The sequence below is a fragment of the Typha angustifolia genome, chromosome 14, assembly GCF_048772165.1.
Source record: "Typha angustifolia cultivar Huaian chromosome 14, ASM4877216v1, whole genome shotgun sequence".
NCBI classification, from domain to species: Eukaryota; Viridiplantae; Streptophyta; class Magnoliopsida; order Poales; family Typhaceae; genus Typha; species Typha angustifolia.
In genome coordinates this window covers 9,502,896-9,518,154 of record NC_133252.1, presented here as the reverse complement: position 1 = coordinate 9,518,154, position 15,259 = coordinate 9,502,896, and the positions used below count along the sequence as shown (strand labels likewise).

Here is a 15,259-nt window from a genome sequence, read left to right as displayed (position 1 = left end):
TATGAGCGGCTATATACCTTCCTCTTCGCCTCATTTAAGTCGCGATCCAAATCCAGAGACGAAAAAGTTTTCCTTTTTTTCTACGCACTAAAATAAAGAAGAGACGAGAAATAATTTCATCTCCCTCCTCGTTTGCCCTAAAATCTCTCAATAGATTGCTCTAACCTCCCTTCCAGTTTCTTGATCGGATCCGCTTAGTCTGGTGTTTCGGTAAGGGATTTATACCTTTGTTTTTTTCTCGCGTTGGTTTTAAGCTAACTTTGGCTTCCTACATAGATTAAAGTGGAAGCGCAATCTCTTCTCCTTTGCGGTTATAAGTGCGAAAGGTAGCGTAGGAAGCCATCTCGCTGCTGCCGTGGAAGCCTCAAACCCTAGCTGACTTTGTGATCGAAGACAACCCGAGCAGCCATGTTCGGTTCGACCAATCGTAATGCTCTCTTTTGGTGTTTCCTTGTTGAAATCGTGGATGAATTCTGTAAACTTTGCCCTTTTCTTTTCCTTCCGTCATGATTCTTAAGTGCTTCGCTTGTTTTTCTTTGATAGTAGGGTTTATCTACGGTCATATCGGTTCCTTTTCGTGAGTTTGGTTTGGATCCTGGATCTTTGGGTTGCTGTTTGAGGTTTTGATGACACTGGTATGATCTGGTGTCATTTTTGTGATTGATCAGTAGAAGTTAGCAGTGTCCTCACTCCTCAGCATGCTTCTTCTCGTGATTTCATTTCTGTTTTAGTTTATCTATGCGAATTCAAGTTAGATTTTAGTGTGTCTGGCTTTACTCGTAGTATATGGTTGCTTTTAATGAGGCTTCCTTTTCCTGGTTTTCATAGATTTTGCCGGCTATTAATGTTGATATGCTCTCTGCCTCTCTGGTTCACCTTCAGTGCCAAGAGTGCAATTTTCGCAGCTGGCTACAATAAATTGATTTACATTTTTGGATGTAAATGTAGAATTTAGTTTAGATGATTAGATTAACGGAGTTACATTAATATCTCATGCTATCATTTAATAACTGGTGTTTTGTGATGCAGCATTTGGGCAGTCTTCTAGTAGCCCCTTTGGTTCTCAGTCTGTATTTGGCCAAACAAGCAACGTCGGGACCAATCCTTTTGCTCCGAAGCCTTTTGGTAGTCCTACTCCTTTTGGGTCACAGACAGGGAGCTCGATATTTGGGGGCACATCAACTGGCGTCTTTGGACAACCTTCAACACCCACATTCGGTGCTTCGTCAGCTCCTGCTTTTGGAAGTACTGTTCCTGCCTTTGGTGCATCATCAACTCCTGCATTTGGCAGTTCTTCCTCTTCATTTGGTGGTTAGTAAATTTTTTTAAACACGATCACTAAAGTGTTGGCAGTTTTTAATTAGCAGCTGTCAGATAATTCATACAGTTGAATAGGCAGCACTTGGGTAAATCTTCAATTTTCTGAATCATTTTCATGCTCCAAACTGCTGCATAGGCTTTAGTCTTTATCAATATATTGCTTACTTTTTTGTTGTCGTATCCTCCTTATCCATTTCAATTTCAAGTCAAATGACAACCAATGTGACCACTTATGTTGGCTTGCTCTTTCTATATCTTTTGATTAACAGGTTTTCAGTATGCGGAAGTTATTCTTAAAAATCACATGGCTTTTAATGAGTTTTTAGTGAACTTTTCCCTTTATGCCATCCTATATCAGGTATGAGAATAGGAGATCCATGACTTTGGTTTCCTTGAGTAGGAGATCCATGATTGTTGATTTCAAATGACTCTGTACATCTCCCTAAGAATCCAGAAGGACCATGACTGTGGATTGTTTGATTTCCTTTCGTTGAGGAAGATTTGAAACATAATCGACTTGAATATTGGTCAGATATTTAAAAGATAATTAAATAACTGTCTGTATCTTCGATCTGTTATCTTCTGAGGAGCTGAGGCAACTATTTAATCAAATGATATTAGCCAAAGGAATGATTTCCTCTGGGGATTGTTGTAAGCATCTTATAGTCAAATTTTTAGTGATATAATTGAAGGCATATCCGATAGAATTGTAACTGTAGGGTACACTTCTAACTGAAATGCATACATTTGTGATGGTGGGAAGAGATATATTTTACATTTCAGAGGGCTTAAAATTTGGGATACACTTGTGGTCACTTTATATCTGAGAACTAAGACGAAGTAAAGCTGAAGGTAGTATCATTGAGCAAGTAGGAGCTCTGAAATGCTTCTTTAGTGATAGACTTGATCTTTATCTAGAGACCTATACTCCACTCAAATGTTTCTTTTTTAGTGCTCTTTACTTTTATATCATTCCGATGGATGGTTTTGTAGACAAAGAAACATTTGCTTGGCTATTTGGCTCAAAGAATGTACTTGACAGTTGGCATGCTAAGCAAAATCAAAGTCCAAAATATGAGCCTTGCTTTTGCTTCTGTTTTCACTAGTTAGGTTTCTTCTGTTGGAGAAATATGAAAATGTCAATAAAATTAGCTGAAAGAATAACTAAAAAACATACTTTCACATAATTCAGATCATGTCTAATGTTTGCATTTCTTTTGTCTGTTGGTCTTGGTATGAAATTTACTAAATGATATATGTCATATAGAAAATCAGTGAAATATGGGATTAGGGCTGCTTATCTCACTAAATTTAGATGCTATGCTTTCATTCAAGTTAAATTTTCTATTAGACATGAATTATGTTCTAGTAACATAAATATCAAGTTCATAAAATAGCGTAAACTAACCGAATTCTTGGGAGATTTGAGTTGTATACTTGTAGCCTGTCAGGAACTTTATTATGCCCAAGCAATTTGGTTGAATCTACTTTATTATAGCTTCCAACCAAACATCACAATTTTATTATTGACTCCCCTTAAGTGTATGCAACCACTTTTCTGGGTACAAGGGCTGTAGGGGATAGGAGCTTGTTGCTGTTTTTGGACTCAATTATAAGTGATAAGTTTGTGCCAATCATAATTCATAGCAATAATAATTTATGACCTCATATTGTGGTACTTTAAAATTTTTTTGCCAGGAAGTCAAGTATAACTTGTCGATACATCCTTACTTATATATGCCTCGAAGCTATAGGTCCTATCTTGTGTCCACTGGATTTGTTTTTGAGAGTACCCTAAACTTATTGATATTGAAAGGCCAAAAGGATTCTCGCAATGTCTCATTTCTAGGTCTGATATTTTTATGTGACTGTTAAGCCCAGAGAAAGGAGGATATAATAGGAACAATGCATGGATTATTTCCTGTTATCCTTTGACAGATTATCTAAGATAGAGCTTATCGGAGAAGGTTTCTTGTAGTCAACCAAATTTATGGGCAGGTTAGGCTGTCATGAAATTGATAAGCCATTATCATTCTACACTTTTTAATAGATTACCGAGTTTAGGGGAGAAAAAGTGGTTGCACATAATGGACTGATTCCTTGGATAGTAGGATGTGCTTGTTGTCAATCTACCAACAGAACATCTTAGTCTCAACTGGAACACCTATCTTTCTGATCAGTCATTACTCATTAGGATGTAATGGAGAAATTTTTGGATATTTAAACTATAAAGCTTAATAAGCGGTTTTTCTAGCTTTACTGCACTATTAATCATGGTAAGGTTAGGACTTAGGAGGCAGTTTTGAATGTTCCTTGATCATTTCTCAAACTAGGAGTGCTTTGGTATTCATATCTATAAACAGAGAAGTATCGCTGCCATTATAATGGAGGAGCAAGTATTTCTAGGTTGCATTAAGCCATTATAATCAAGATGAATCTCGTTAGATACTGTTATCTAACATTGCCTTGATGCTATGAATGATACAAGTATGTCATATTTAGAAGAAGTTTGCTTAACAGTTTACTACTTTATTGACAGGTATTTGGTTATATTACAATTTTGTGTTTTTGACTTTATGTCAGATATTACACTACGTCACCTGGAACTTTTTGCAGGGTCATCTTTATTTGGCCAGAAGCCAGCCTTTGGAGGCTTTGGATCATCATCTAGCCAATCAAGTCCGTTTGGAAGCACATTTCAGCAAACACAACCAGCATTTGGCAGCAATGTCTTTGGTTCCACAACACCTTTTGGTGCACCAAGTCAACCTGCATTTGGTGCTCCAAGTACCCCAGCCTTTGGTGCGACAAGTACCCCAGCCTTTGGTGCGACGAGTACCCCAGCCTTTGGTGCGACAAGTACCCCAGCCTTTGGTGCAACAAGTACCCCAGCCTTCGGTGCCACAAGTACCCCAGCCTTCGGTGCCACAAGTACCCCAGCATTTGGGTCCACATCAACTTCGTTATTTGGTAATACTGGAACAGCATTTGGTGTTTCAAGTACCCCAGCATTTGGTTCAACAGTGACACCAGCCTTTGGTGGTTCAAATACATCTGTTTTTGGATCTCCAAGCACTCCTGCATTTGGCGCAACTACTACACCAGCATTTGGAGCTTCAAGTGCTCCTGCTTTTGGTGCATCAAGTAGTCCATCTTTCAGTTTTGGCTCTACACCATCTTTTGGACAATCAGCCTCCACATTTGGGAGCACTCCTTTTGGAACAACTCCTCCTTTTGGTGCTCAGAGTTCCCCATTTGGTAAGTCACCAAGTTGTTTTTGTCCTTCAGATACTGATCTTATGTCACAATCTCTGATGTGGTGAGAATGTTTCATTTCAGATATTGCAATTATTTGAAAATTAAATCTATCTTTTGGATTTGTGATTTATTTTAAAGTTGCTGTTGGTCTTCCAGAATAAGAAGCCGTATATCATGCTTTTTATCTTTTATTTGCTTTCCTATTTTTACTCTGATTTTGCTTTAAGTCTCTATCTTTATTCACCTTTTGTTTGGCAATGATTTTAGGTTCTCAAGCAGCAACACCAACATTTGGTAGCCCTGGTTTTGGACAATCCACTTTTGGAGGTCAAGCAGGAGGAAGCCGAGTAGCAGCTTATACCCCAACACCGGAGGTTGATGGTGGCACTGGTACGCAGCCCGCTGGGAAGTTGGAATCTATTTCTGCCATGCCTGTGTATAAAGATAAGAGTCATGAAGAATTGAGATGGGAGGACTATCAACGTGGAGACAAAGGTGAGGACAGTGCTTCTGTATAAAAATGCAGCTTACTACAAGCTGCTAGAGAACCTCAGGGAGTGCTCAATTTGTGAACCTTTTATTTCATAGTTAGAGAAACCGATTTCTTTTAAGGAAAATGAAATTTAAGACATTCCTAAGATCCCAACAAATTTTAACTGGATTAGAAAATAATTAAAGTTGCACTTATGGAATTCCTGTTAGTTTTTTCTGAGATTATGAGGCAAGTTCTTAGGTACTAAGAGTGCATTGTTGCAAGAATTGAAATTTTTGGAATTTTGCACTACCAAATTTAGCTCATTCTGCATAATTTGTCGGTTATTTTCCACAAGCTGCCTGTCTTTTCACTGAAATCTTCATGTTCAAATTTCTCAGGGGGTCCAAACCCTTCTGGGCAGCCTGCAGGTGGGATTGGTTTTTCAGCTCCAACACAATCAAGCCCTTTTGGTGCCACAGGTGCATTTGGACAGACAGCTGCAAATCCTTTTTCTTCCTCTACAGCTTCTAATCCATTTGCACTTAAAACACCTGCTTTTGGTGCAACTGGTTTTGGTTCCACATCTACATCACTTTTCAGCTCCCCATTTAGTTCATCATCATCAAGCCCCTTTGGTTCAACCTCGTCTACTCCTACACTGTTTGGTGGACCCACTGGTGCTGGATTTGGTTCAAATACTTCATCGTCAATTTTTGGTGGAACAACCACACCTGCTTTCAGTTCTTCACCGTCAATTTTTGGCTCATCAATGGCGGGTTCAGGTTCAGCTTTTGGTAGTGGCTTGACTTTTGGTAATACTCAATCATCTGGGCTATTTCAGTCCTCGGCTCCATCGTTTGGGCAAGCACCTTCTCCTTTTGGGCAACCATCTACAGGGTTTCAACAGAACACACCAGCTTTTGGTTCAAATCTGTTTAGTACCCCATCAACAGGGTTTGGAGGAAGTTTGTTCAGCAGCTCAACACCTTCGATATTTCCTTCAAGCACTCCAGCAGGGTTTGGTCAGACAACTGTAAGTGATCCTTGAAGCTGTTGTCCAAGTTTTAAGACTAATTCTTTCTAGTTTTTCTCATCTGATGAAGTTTCTAACTTTATTATCATGTGATATAATGTGCCCTTTCTTTTCTTTTTTGTATTATTTTTAATGTTGTTAATCTATGCTTTGTTTAGCCTTCCCTATCAACACCCTTTCAAGCAGCTGCGCCGCTACAGACATCAAGTGCCTTTTCATTTGGGAATTTCGGTCAGACACCAGGTACGTTAATCATTCCTCCTCTTCCCTCACCTTTGGATCTTGAAATACCCTACATAATTATTTTTCGTTTTGCCATTTTAGCATCTTCAGGTGGCTTTGGTGCTGGTTCCAACATTTTCAGTCAGGGTACCTTTGGGCAACCGTATGTTTCACTTCTCTATTGCTTTAACTTTAATATCATCATGATCATCCCGATCATCCCATTTAGATCATTACAGAATGGCACACTGTTATGATAAGTTGAGGTTTTAGTATTTTAAATGGGAAAAAGGGAAAACTCATACATGTTAACTGAGTTCAGACTTCTTGTAAAATTCTCTTTGCTAATTGACAATATGTTTTCTTTCTTTCCACTTGTAGTTCATTCTACTTCTCATTGTGAAATGTCGAACCTTAGATCATATTCTTTTACTTTATTTGTGTGGACTGTGGAACTTATAAATAATGGAGTATATTTTTTCTTGTTATGATGCGTTTTCAGACTTATGACTTTTATCTCCTTAACCATTTATTATGATTTACCAATTCCGTTTTTCTAATTAATTTCCTGTTATTTGTATCTATGAGGCAGTGTTGCTAGTCAATCCAATATGGTCATGCAACCAGCTCCTATTACAAATCCTTTTGGTACTCTTCCAGCGATGCCTCAGATGTCTATTGGCCGTGTTGGTTCTGCCCCTTCAGTTCAGTATGGTATTTCAAGCATGCCGGTAGGACCTCTTTGAGTGTAGGGGTGTAGCTATGACATTACTTACTTTTGCATTAGTACGTCTTTTAGGTGCTGTTGTTAGAAAGTGTATGACAAATGGAATGTTTTGCATTTTGATAGGTTGCTGAAAAACCGATTCCAGTCAAAACACTCTCCACTTTGGTTCCAAGACACCTCTCTCAGAGAAGGATAAGATTGCTGCCAAGGAAATATCATCCCAAAACTGATGGTCCAAAGGTGAGAATTTCTTAACACCAGACGACCCATTTGGAATGTGGCAAGATCTGTTAGATGTTTTCTCTTAAGCCTTTTCTGGAAACCTTTATCGCAAAACCTAACACTTCATCTTCACAGGTTCCTTTTTTTGCTGATGAAGAAGAAGCTCCTTCAACACCAAAAGCAGATGCTTTTTTCGTCCCTAGGGAGAACCCCAGAGCACTGATTATTCGTCCAATTGAGCAGTGGCCTTCGCGAAGCACTGCAGATAAGCAACTTATTTTAAAGAATGGAATCGGTCCGAGTAAGCAAAATGGTATGTCCTAAATTTATTGCACCGTGACAATCTTATACAAGCATAGACAACTGGATTTTAGTATACCATGCTACTTGAAGCTTGCATTTTTGCATGAATTATTAACTAAGAGCAAGAGCTGCACTAGTTTTGTCTATTTTGTAGTAATTTACACTTCAATTTGGCAAATTTGGTGGTGATATTTATGGATGGTAACAAGTTATAATGATTTCTTTATTTTAAATGGGAATTACAGGTCACTGAACTATGAAATATGTGCATCAAAAGAAATGGTAGCTAGAAATAAATAAGGCAAACAGGTGAGAGATTATTAAACAAGGGTGACTTATGAATGCTTTCTACAGTAGTGTCCAAAATTTCATAATCGGAACAAAAGTCAAGGATACTATTTGGATACAACTAAAATAATTTCTCTCCTTAGAGCAGGAGTTCTCGCCTTCTCATGTTCAGCATTAAAGGAAAAAATAGTGGTGCCAAGCTCCTCAAGGATGCATAATTTTGTAGTTGATGTTATCTGATTATTTGCTAATAGAAATGCAAGTATAAATTCTTACAAATGAATGAAATAGTTTGTGTTACAGAGTATGATAAGATGTGAGTATTTGCATGCATGCCTATTGACCTGTGCATGTCTTCTGTGTGCCAGTGACCAAGCGTGTGTACAGACAAGCAATAGCGTGCATAATTTTACTATTTTTTTTTAAACTATATTTTATGGTCTCACTCTTATCTTCCATATCTGTACTTGTATTGTTTAACCTTTAGCCCTGAGTATTTAGGGTCTAGGGATGTTTGTTTCAGACTGTTTCTACTATCTAGACAATGCCCTTCACTATTTTGAGGGTCATTATGACTATTTGACATTGGTACGAGTCTTCGGGGCTCTTTCTCCTGCTTGTCTTGGAGTATCCTTCTCCTTGGTAGTGGTACTGCTATATGGCCTCTGTCTATCATGTGTGAATGTTTCTAAAGGATATTGCTTCATCTTATTCCTGGTGATAATCTCATTTTGCCTAGAAGGTTAGAGAACAGAGATTCTTTTCTCTGCTATGCTACTTTCCTCTTTCTTCCCTGAGGGCATTCCTTTCCTGAACATAGAGCCAAAGGGTCTTGCCCGGAACTCTATCCCCCCTTTTCCTTCCGCAAACATGTTTTTTAACTTTTAAAATTCAGGCAATTAAAACTAAATATTGAGCGCACATAAGGAAGATTTGTGCTTTTGTGGAAATGATCATAAATGTTAAAGCTTTTGATGGTTAACTTTCATATATCAACAAATTTTAGGACAGGAGAAATAATATCTTGATATAGCCTACATTTAAATATTTAATTATCCTAATTTCTTTATGAATGTACATTAGACCTATCAAAAGTTTAAAACTGTTTTCTAACTTGAAGTAATTCAGATTTTGAGCCAGCTTCATATTTTGAGGGAGAAGTTGTAGTAGTTTCCACCAGGGATTTCATTGTTGTGCCACGGGGTGTGCCAGTGGCTTGCTGGCACAAGATGTGTCATACAGCATGGTTTGTGCCGTTTGCTACAATATTCGTGCTGTGTGTTTGCTTCAGCTGGTGGAGGGAGTGACAGAGGTGGAGGCAGAGGAGTTAAAAAGAATGACTAGCAGGCTAACATTCATCGCCATAGGAGTTGGAAGAAGGGAATAATTGGTTCTCAGGTCAGAGTTTATAGAGCTTAGGATCGGGTTAGATTCGGCTCTGATCTGACCCTAACCTGACTCAGGACCCTATTATCTTAAGTTAATGGGGGTTTTGAGCCTGGTTTGAACTGGATCAGACCCAATCTAGCAGAAAAACAGTTCATCTTCTATGTCGTTCCCTCTCGGCCTCCTCTTTACTTCAACCTCTAATTCCATCAGCTTCTCTCACTCTTGGCTGCCCAATCCCCTTCCTCAATATGCAGCCCCTTCACTTTATGTCCCCCCCCCCCCCCCCAACAGTCCATTTAGTTGATTAATAAGTCGAAGGGAATAGAAGAAGTGGTAGTTTTTGGATGCCAAAAGATGTAAGGTATTGATAAAATGTTGAGGCATGTTTCTTTGCCATGATAGAAAAATATGGACCATCTTTAACCAGGTTGCTTGAAGTGCATATCCAATGATTGAGCTTTCTGTTGTTAGATGGTTAAAACCATTTCATGTATTTGAGTAAGATAACTCTCAATCAGTTCTTTATGCGTACCACAAGTCTTATTGATATAATGTTGAGGCATGTTTCTTTGCCATGATAGAAAAATATGGATCATCTTTAACTAGGTTGCTTGAAGTGCATATCCAATGATCGAGCTTTCTGTTGTTAGATGGTTAAAAGTTAAAACCATTTCATGTATTTGAATGTAACTCTCAACCAGTTCTTTATGCGTACCACAAGTCTTATTTAGGGATTTGTGTGCTGCGTTACACGAAAAAACTAGAAACTGTTTCTGAGAAGGCTGTATTCTTGCAGCTCATTTTAAGAGCATTTTTCTTTGCTTCTGGTTCTTTCTGTGCAAAATTACTAGATCACTTGCAAAGAGAACGGAAGTTCATGATGCTAGCTTTCTACTATACTATATTATATTGATGGAAGTACACTCTTAACATACTCATCTCTAGCAGCAACTTATTGTGAGGTTCTTCTAACACTCTAAAGAACGGATACTCTGTGTATGTCCCCGTACGCGTGTCCAATATATATTGGATATGATTTGGGTATTGAGTCAGTTAAGTGGTTTAAGTCCATTAAGTTAATTCATTTGACTCATTAAGCTTATTAAGTAATAGAATAGGATAGATCAATCTAATTCCCCTTTCTTCCAATGCGTGCCGTAGCTACCTTTGTCCTCCCTTGACGAGCTTCAACGAAGCGTTATCCTCCATCTATTCTCTCTTGTGGGTGTTCTCTTTTGTCTATTCTCTCTCGTGCAGGTAAGTTTCTCTCCCTCTCTCTATTGTTCTCTCTTCCCTCTCATTTATCTCTTTTCTCTTGCCCTCTCATCTCTGTGTAAACCACGGAAGTTAATTCTTGGGATTGGCCAAAACGGATTGGGATTAGCCATAGCTAATTTTGATCTAGGGCCGAAACTTGTCTGATGGCTAGTTTCAACTTAGTATTGGCTGAATTAGTTGATACCCGATCTGTATTCGGTCGGGATTGGTTGAAATGGACGGAAGTCCGGAGAAAAAGAGAAATAGAGGGATGATAGTAAGAAAGAAAGGGAGGGAGAGGGTAGGGAGCTCGTCGGAGAGGAGGGAAAGAGCATATCTGAGGTCGTTGGAGGTCACTGGAGCCAGATCTGCGTTGGAAGAGTTTGTTGGACATTGATAGATATCGGAACTACATTGGAGAAGCATCAGCTTGGGAGAGAAAGGTGGTGAGAGAGGGAGAGGAAGAGTAAGAGTGCTAAGGAGAGAGAGAAGGGAGTCAGAGAGGGAGAGGGAGAGGGAGAAGGAGAGAGTTTGGAGGGAGTCGGATAGGGAGAGAATTTTGAGGGAGATAGGATTTTTTTAGGGAGTGAGTTAATAAGAGAGAGAGTTAGTGAGAGAAAGAGATACTTGATAAGAGAGAGTTAGTGCGAGAGAGTTGATAAGAGAGAATTAATGGGAGAGGTTAAATTTTATTTTAATTTATGTGAGAGAGAGTGTGTGTGAGTGGTAAAAAGGGGGAGAGAGAGATTGAGAAAACAATAAATTTTTAATATTTAGGCTTCATATATGAATAATTTATATTTATATCTTATTACTTATTAGTTTTTTGAATTTTTATGTATTTTAAAAATTATTTCAAAATACAGGCCAATACCACTGATATAACAAATATATATTATTTTTTCAGATGGTCGATTCCGATATTTGGAACCTTGGTCTAAACCCTAAACCCTAGTGTTTGTTTTTTCCTTTTCTCTCCCCTCTTTTTTGAATTTACATGGTTGTCATCTCTCTCTCTCTCTCTTCACTTCTCTTTTATTTCTCTCTTTTTCTAGTTTCCCTTCTCCCAATAAATCTCTCTATTTTGTCTGTTAGATTGTGTTAGAAATCAGTAATGTTTTGTGTTTTTGTCATACATGTATATGTCATCTACTTTTTGCAAATATACATGTATATGTTGTCATTAGAGTATAAATATATATATTAATTTAATTTATTTATTTACATATCTTAGATGTATCATATCCTGTTTTTTTAGAATTTGCCGTATCGCGATATCTTTATTGTCGTATCTGAATGATAGCATATCCATATCTAGTACACAATCCGTGCTTCATACCTCTAGCATAGTCTTATAAATTTCTTGATGTTTAGGTTTGCTGGCTGTTGTTAATTTGTCTTGATCTTTCATGGCAGTAACTGCCTTTCTTGATTAGTAGATCCTTGTTGGTAAGGCTGAGGAAGTTTTCTGATCAAAATTGCTTTCATTAATGATGTTCTGTAGAATGTCCTTGTCATCGGCAGCTAATGGGGTGGACGATGGTGCTCGGAGATAGTTCTTATTTAACCAAGTTCTGTTACAAACCTGTAACCTAGAAGCAAGAGTTTGACAAGTTCTAAGAGGGTCTCGATTAGGAAAATTAGTTTTTCAACAAATTTGAGTTCTATGTGAGGTACTGCGGCAGTTTTTCAACAAATTTGAATGATGGCAAGATATAATCTTTTGACAACTATAATTAGATGATATAATTATATAAAGTACCCCAAATTTATTCTTACGAGATAGTGTCTCTTATTGGTATGTGAGTTAGTGAGGTGCTTCATGACAACCTTTGCCAATTGAAACCTTTCTTTGGTCACTTACTGATATGGATTCCTTTTGGGGCTGTTGGTGGTGGCATTTTGCCGCCTGCAGCTTTCCTTTATTTCTTAAAAAAGATGAGTGATTATCTTGACCTTTTCAAAGATCGGATGGTATCAAAGATTCTGACTACAATGTAGACCATTAAATTGCTCTTGGTGATTTAGATTAGCTGGTCGGAGTTAACTTAGATTGGATTCAAACCAAAAGAGAGGGGCTTGCGGCATCTGAAACTACATTCTAGCCTCTGGAAGAACCAGTAGTTTATGTTTTAAGTTATATCAGTGGTCCCTACTGAGTTATTGGGCAACTAAGCTCCTATTTAATCTGCCCCAAATATAACAGTTTCCTGTTGCTTGCTCTATATTAGTTCCATCAATGCGGTTCTACTGAAAATAAAAAATAAAAAAACTTTGTTCATGTCATTCTCTATTTGCTATTTATACTTCGAAAATGGTGCTTAGCAGCCCCATGATCACCAGGCACCACTCATGAAATGTACAATATTGTTACATTTTGGTAACATGTCACCTTGCTTGATCTTAATCATATTGTCCTTGGTTTGCTTGTGGACATGCTCTTCTTCAATCTTTTATTTTTGATATATTTGATCTTATATGCTGTAATGGAGTTGTTTTTATTTTAATCATAGGTAAAGTATTGGAAGAGCCATCTGCTCCTGCAGTAAGTGAACCCTTTGAAGAGGACCATTATGGTGGGTTGATCATGATTATGTTTTTTCACTTGTTTCATATTGTTTCTTGAATCCTTTCCAGTTCTTCAAAATATAGAAAGTAACTACGCTTTCATTGAAGATCTTTGGACCTGTATGGAGTTGAGCAGGGCAGTCTATGCACAAGTTATGACGTATATATATATATATATATATATATATATATATATATATATATATATATATATATATATATATATATATATATATATATGATTTTTTTGACTATTTAAGTCTGCCCATATTTTTTTACACATTTAATTCATTTCAAAATTTAAATATGAGACTAGGGATTTGGAAACACTAATCAAGTCAGCGATTTTCAAATATAAGTAATTGATTGAATCAATAATTTATATGGAAATTTTAAATCTTGAAAAAAATTGGATTAGTCTAACGGAAAAGCTTCTATATAAGTTGTTCATCCAGTTTGCCACATATATTTAGAAGTCATTGAATTAGAAAGTGATTTATAAAAAAGTTCCTCTCTAAAATTTGACAACTTTTTTAAATGATTTGAAATTCTATGTAAGTCATAGATTCAGTCAAGGACTTGTATTTGGAAATCGCTGACTGTGTCAGCGGTTTTTAAATGCACTTGGTCTTGTATTTAAGTTTTAAAGTGTACTAGACATGTAAAATAATTTTTTGGGAAATTAGTTTGGTTAAAAACTCTGTATATATAACTTTTTATGTTTCTTATCATTTTTGAAAATAGAAATTCTTGTTGCTATTGAATAATTATGCTTTATTCTTGGAGAAAAAAAGATTTTTGTTATGGTTTTGTTGGTAAGATTGCCTTGTAAGAATATATTGCAGTCAACTGAGTAATAGGATAACATTTTTAAGAGAAACTACCAAGAAAACCTCCACTATTGACTTCACATGTTTGATTTGTAGTCTTGAATGAGATTGAATATAACAATAATTAATCGCACTGGATCTGTTAGTTTTTAAATACTCTTAGAACTCTAAATATTACATTTTTCCTGTGTTATAGATTTATGAAATCCATGCAGATTCTCAGACTAGGAACCACCAAATGGCTGAGCAAAATGACATTCAATCACCATCCAAAACTATTCAGAAGGCGAACGGAGTTCATGAAGACCAGACACAAAAGGGTTTCAAGGCTGCAATTGTGTATGAGCATGGTGCAGACGTGGAGGCGCTGATGCCCAAGCTACGCCATGCTGACTACTACACAGAACCTCGAATCCAGGAGCTGGCTGCTAAAGAACGAGCTGAACCAGGCTTCTGTCGTCATGTAAAAGATTTTGTGGTCGGCAGGCATGGCTATGGGAGCATCAAATTCTTTGGTGAAACTGATGTGAGGACGCTTGACCTTGAGTCTATTGTCCAGTTCAACACCCGTGAGGTGATTGTATACAAGGATGAAAGCAAGAAGCCTCCAGTTGGACAGGGGCTCAACAAGCCTGCAGAGGTGACACTTCTTAATATTAAGTGCATGAACAAGAAGACAGGCCAGCAGTACACAGAAGGACCTAGAATTGAGAAATACAAGGAAATGCTGACAAAGAAAGCTGAGGAGCAGGGCGCTGAATTCGTATCTTATGACCCAGTGAAGGGCGAATGGAAGTTCAAGGTCAAGCACTTCAGCAGCTATGAGTTCGGCGAAGGAGACACCATTATCTTAGAGACCTCCCCTTTAAGTTGTTGATTTTAGATGCTTGAACCAAGTGACTTAAGGCTTTCTTGTTATATCTTGTAGCTACTTTCTGCCTTTTTTTGCCCTTTAACGGGGTGAGTGTTGTATGGTTTCTGTATAGACTTTTTTTTTTTAGCCTCTGTGAGAGCTTGCTGTACTGTGGGGCAATTGCTTCTGCTCTTGTTTTTTTTTCCCCTTTCATTTCTTGTTCTTAGGTCCCCTGAAAATTGAAGTGAGGAAATGCCCCATAGTGAGTTTTGTTTTCAGCGACTTTCCATGTTTTCCTATCCTATTGGAATGTCATGAATGTGTATCATCAATTCTCATTTTTGAACTCACTATTTGTGAAATGCCCGCCTTAACTATTTTGCCCAACTAATAAATAAAGCTAATAATGATTATGCTTGTCTCTTCATAATTTGTATCACTCCATTGCCTTCACTTACAGTTTCTTCTGTTGCTGTTACTCTTTTATTAGGTAAATAGCAGATTTTATAGGAGC

The 15,259-nt window shown here is 37.6% G+C and overlaps 1 protein-coding gene across 2 annotated transcripts; it reads left to right on the top strand.

Annotated features, from left to right (window-relative positions):
• The first annotated feature begins 37 nt into the window (after window positions 1-37).
• Window positions 38-15,166, top strand: LOC140775345 (nuclear pore complex protein NUP98A). 2 transcript variants are annotated; one of them, XM_073118581.1, is made up of 13 exons: window positions 38-210; window positions 277-427; window positions 1,030-1,311; window positions 3,937-4,578; window positions 4,846-5,073; window positions 5,452-6,086; window positions 6,245-6,329; window positions 6,420-6,471; window positions 6,901-7,039; window positions 7,159-7,275; window positions 7,393-7,570; window positions 13,008-13,070; window positions 14,108-15,166. In XM_073118581.1, the coding sequence occupies exons 2-13, from the start codon at window positions 409-411 to the stop codon at window positions 14,767-14,769; spliced, it is 3,102 nt and encodes a 1,033-aa protein (XP_072974682.1). In that variant the 5' UTR covers window positions 38-210; window positions 277-408; the 3' UTR covers window positions 14,770-15,166. The 2 variants fall into 2 exon arrangements, with proteins under 2 accessions (XP_072974682.1, XP_072974681.1); XM_073118580.1 differs by having other exon boundaries at window positions 6,411-6,471.
• The last annotated feature ends 93 nt before the right edge of the window (window positions 15,167-15,259 follow it).

Excerpts from the sequence above, each read along its gene's own strand:
- LOC140775345 (XM_073118580.1), top strand. Across the intron at positions 6,087-6,244 it reads CAGGGTTTGGTCAGACAACT|CCTTCCCTATCAACACCCTT; the intron begins GTAAGTGATCCT and ends TGCTTTGTTTAG. Across the intron at positions 7,571-13,007 it reads CGGTCCGAGTAAGCAAAATG|GTAAAGTATTGGAAGAGCCA; the intron begins GTATGTCCTAAA and ends TTTTAATCATAG.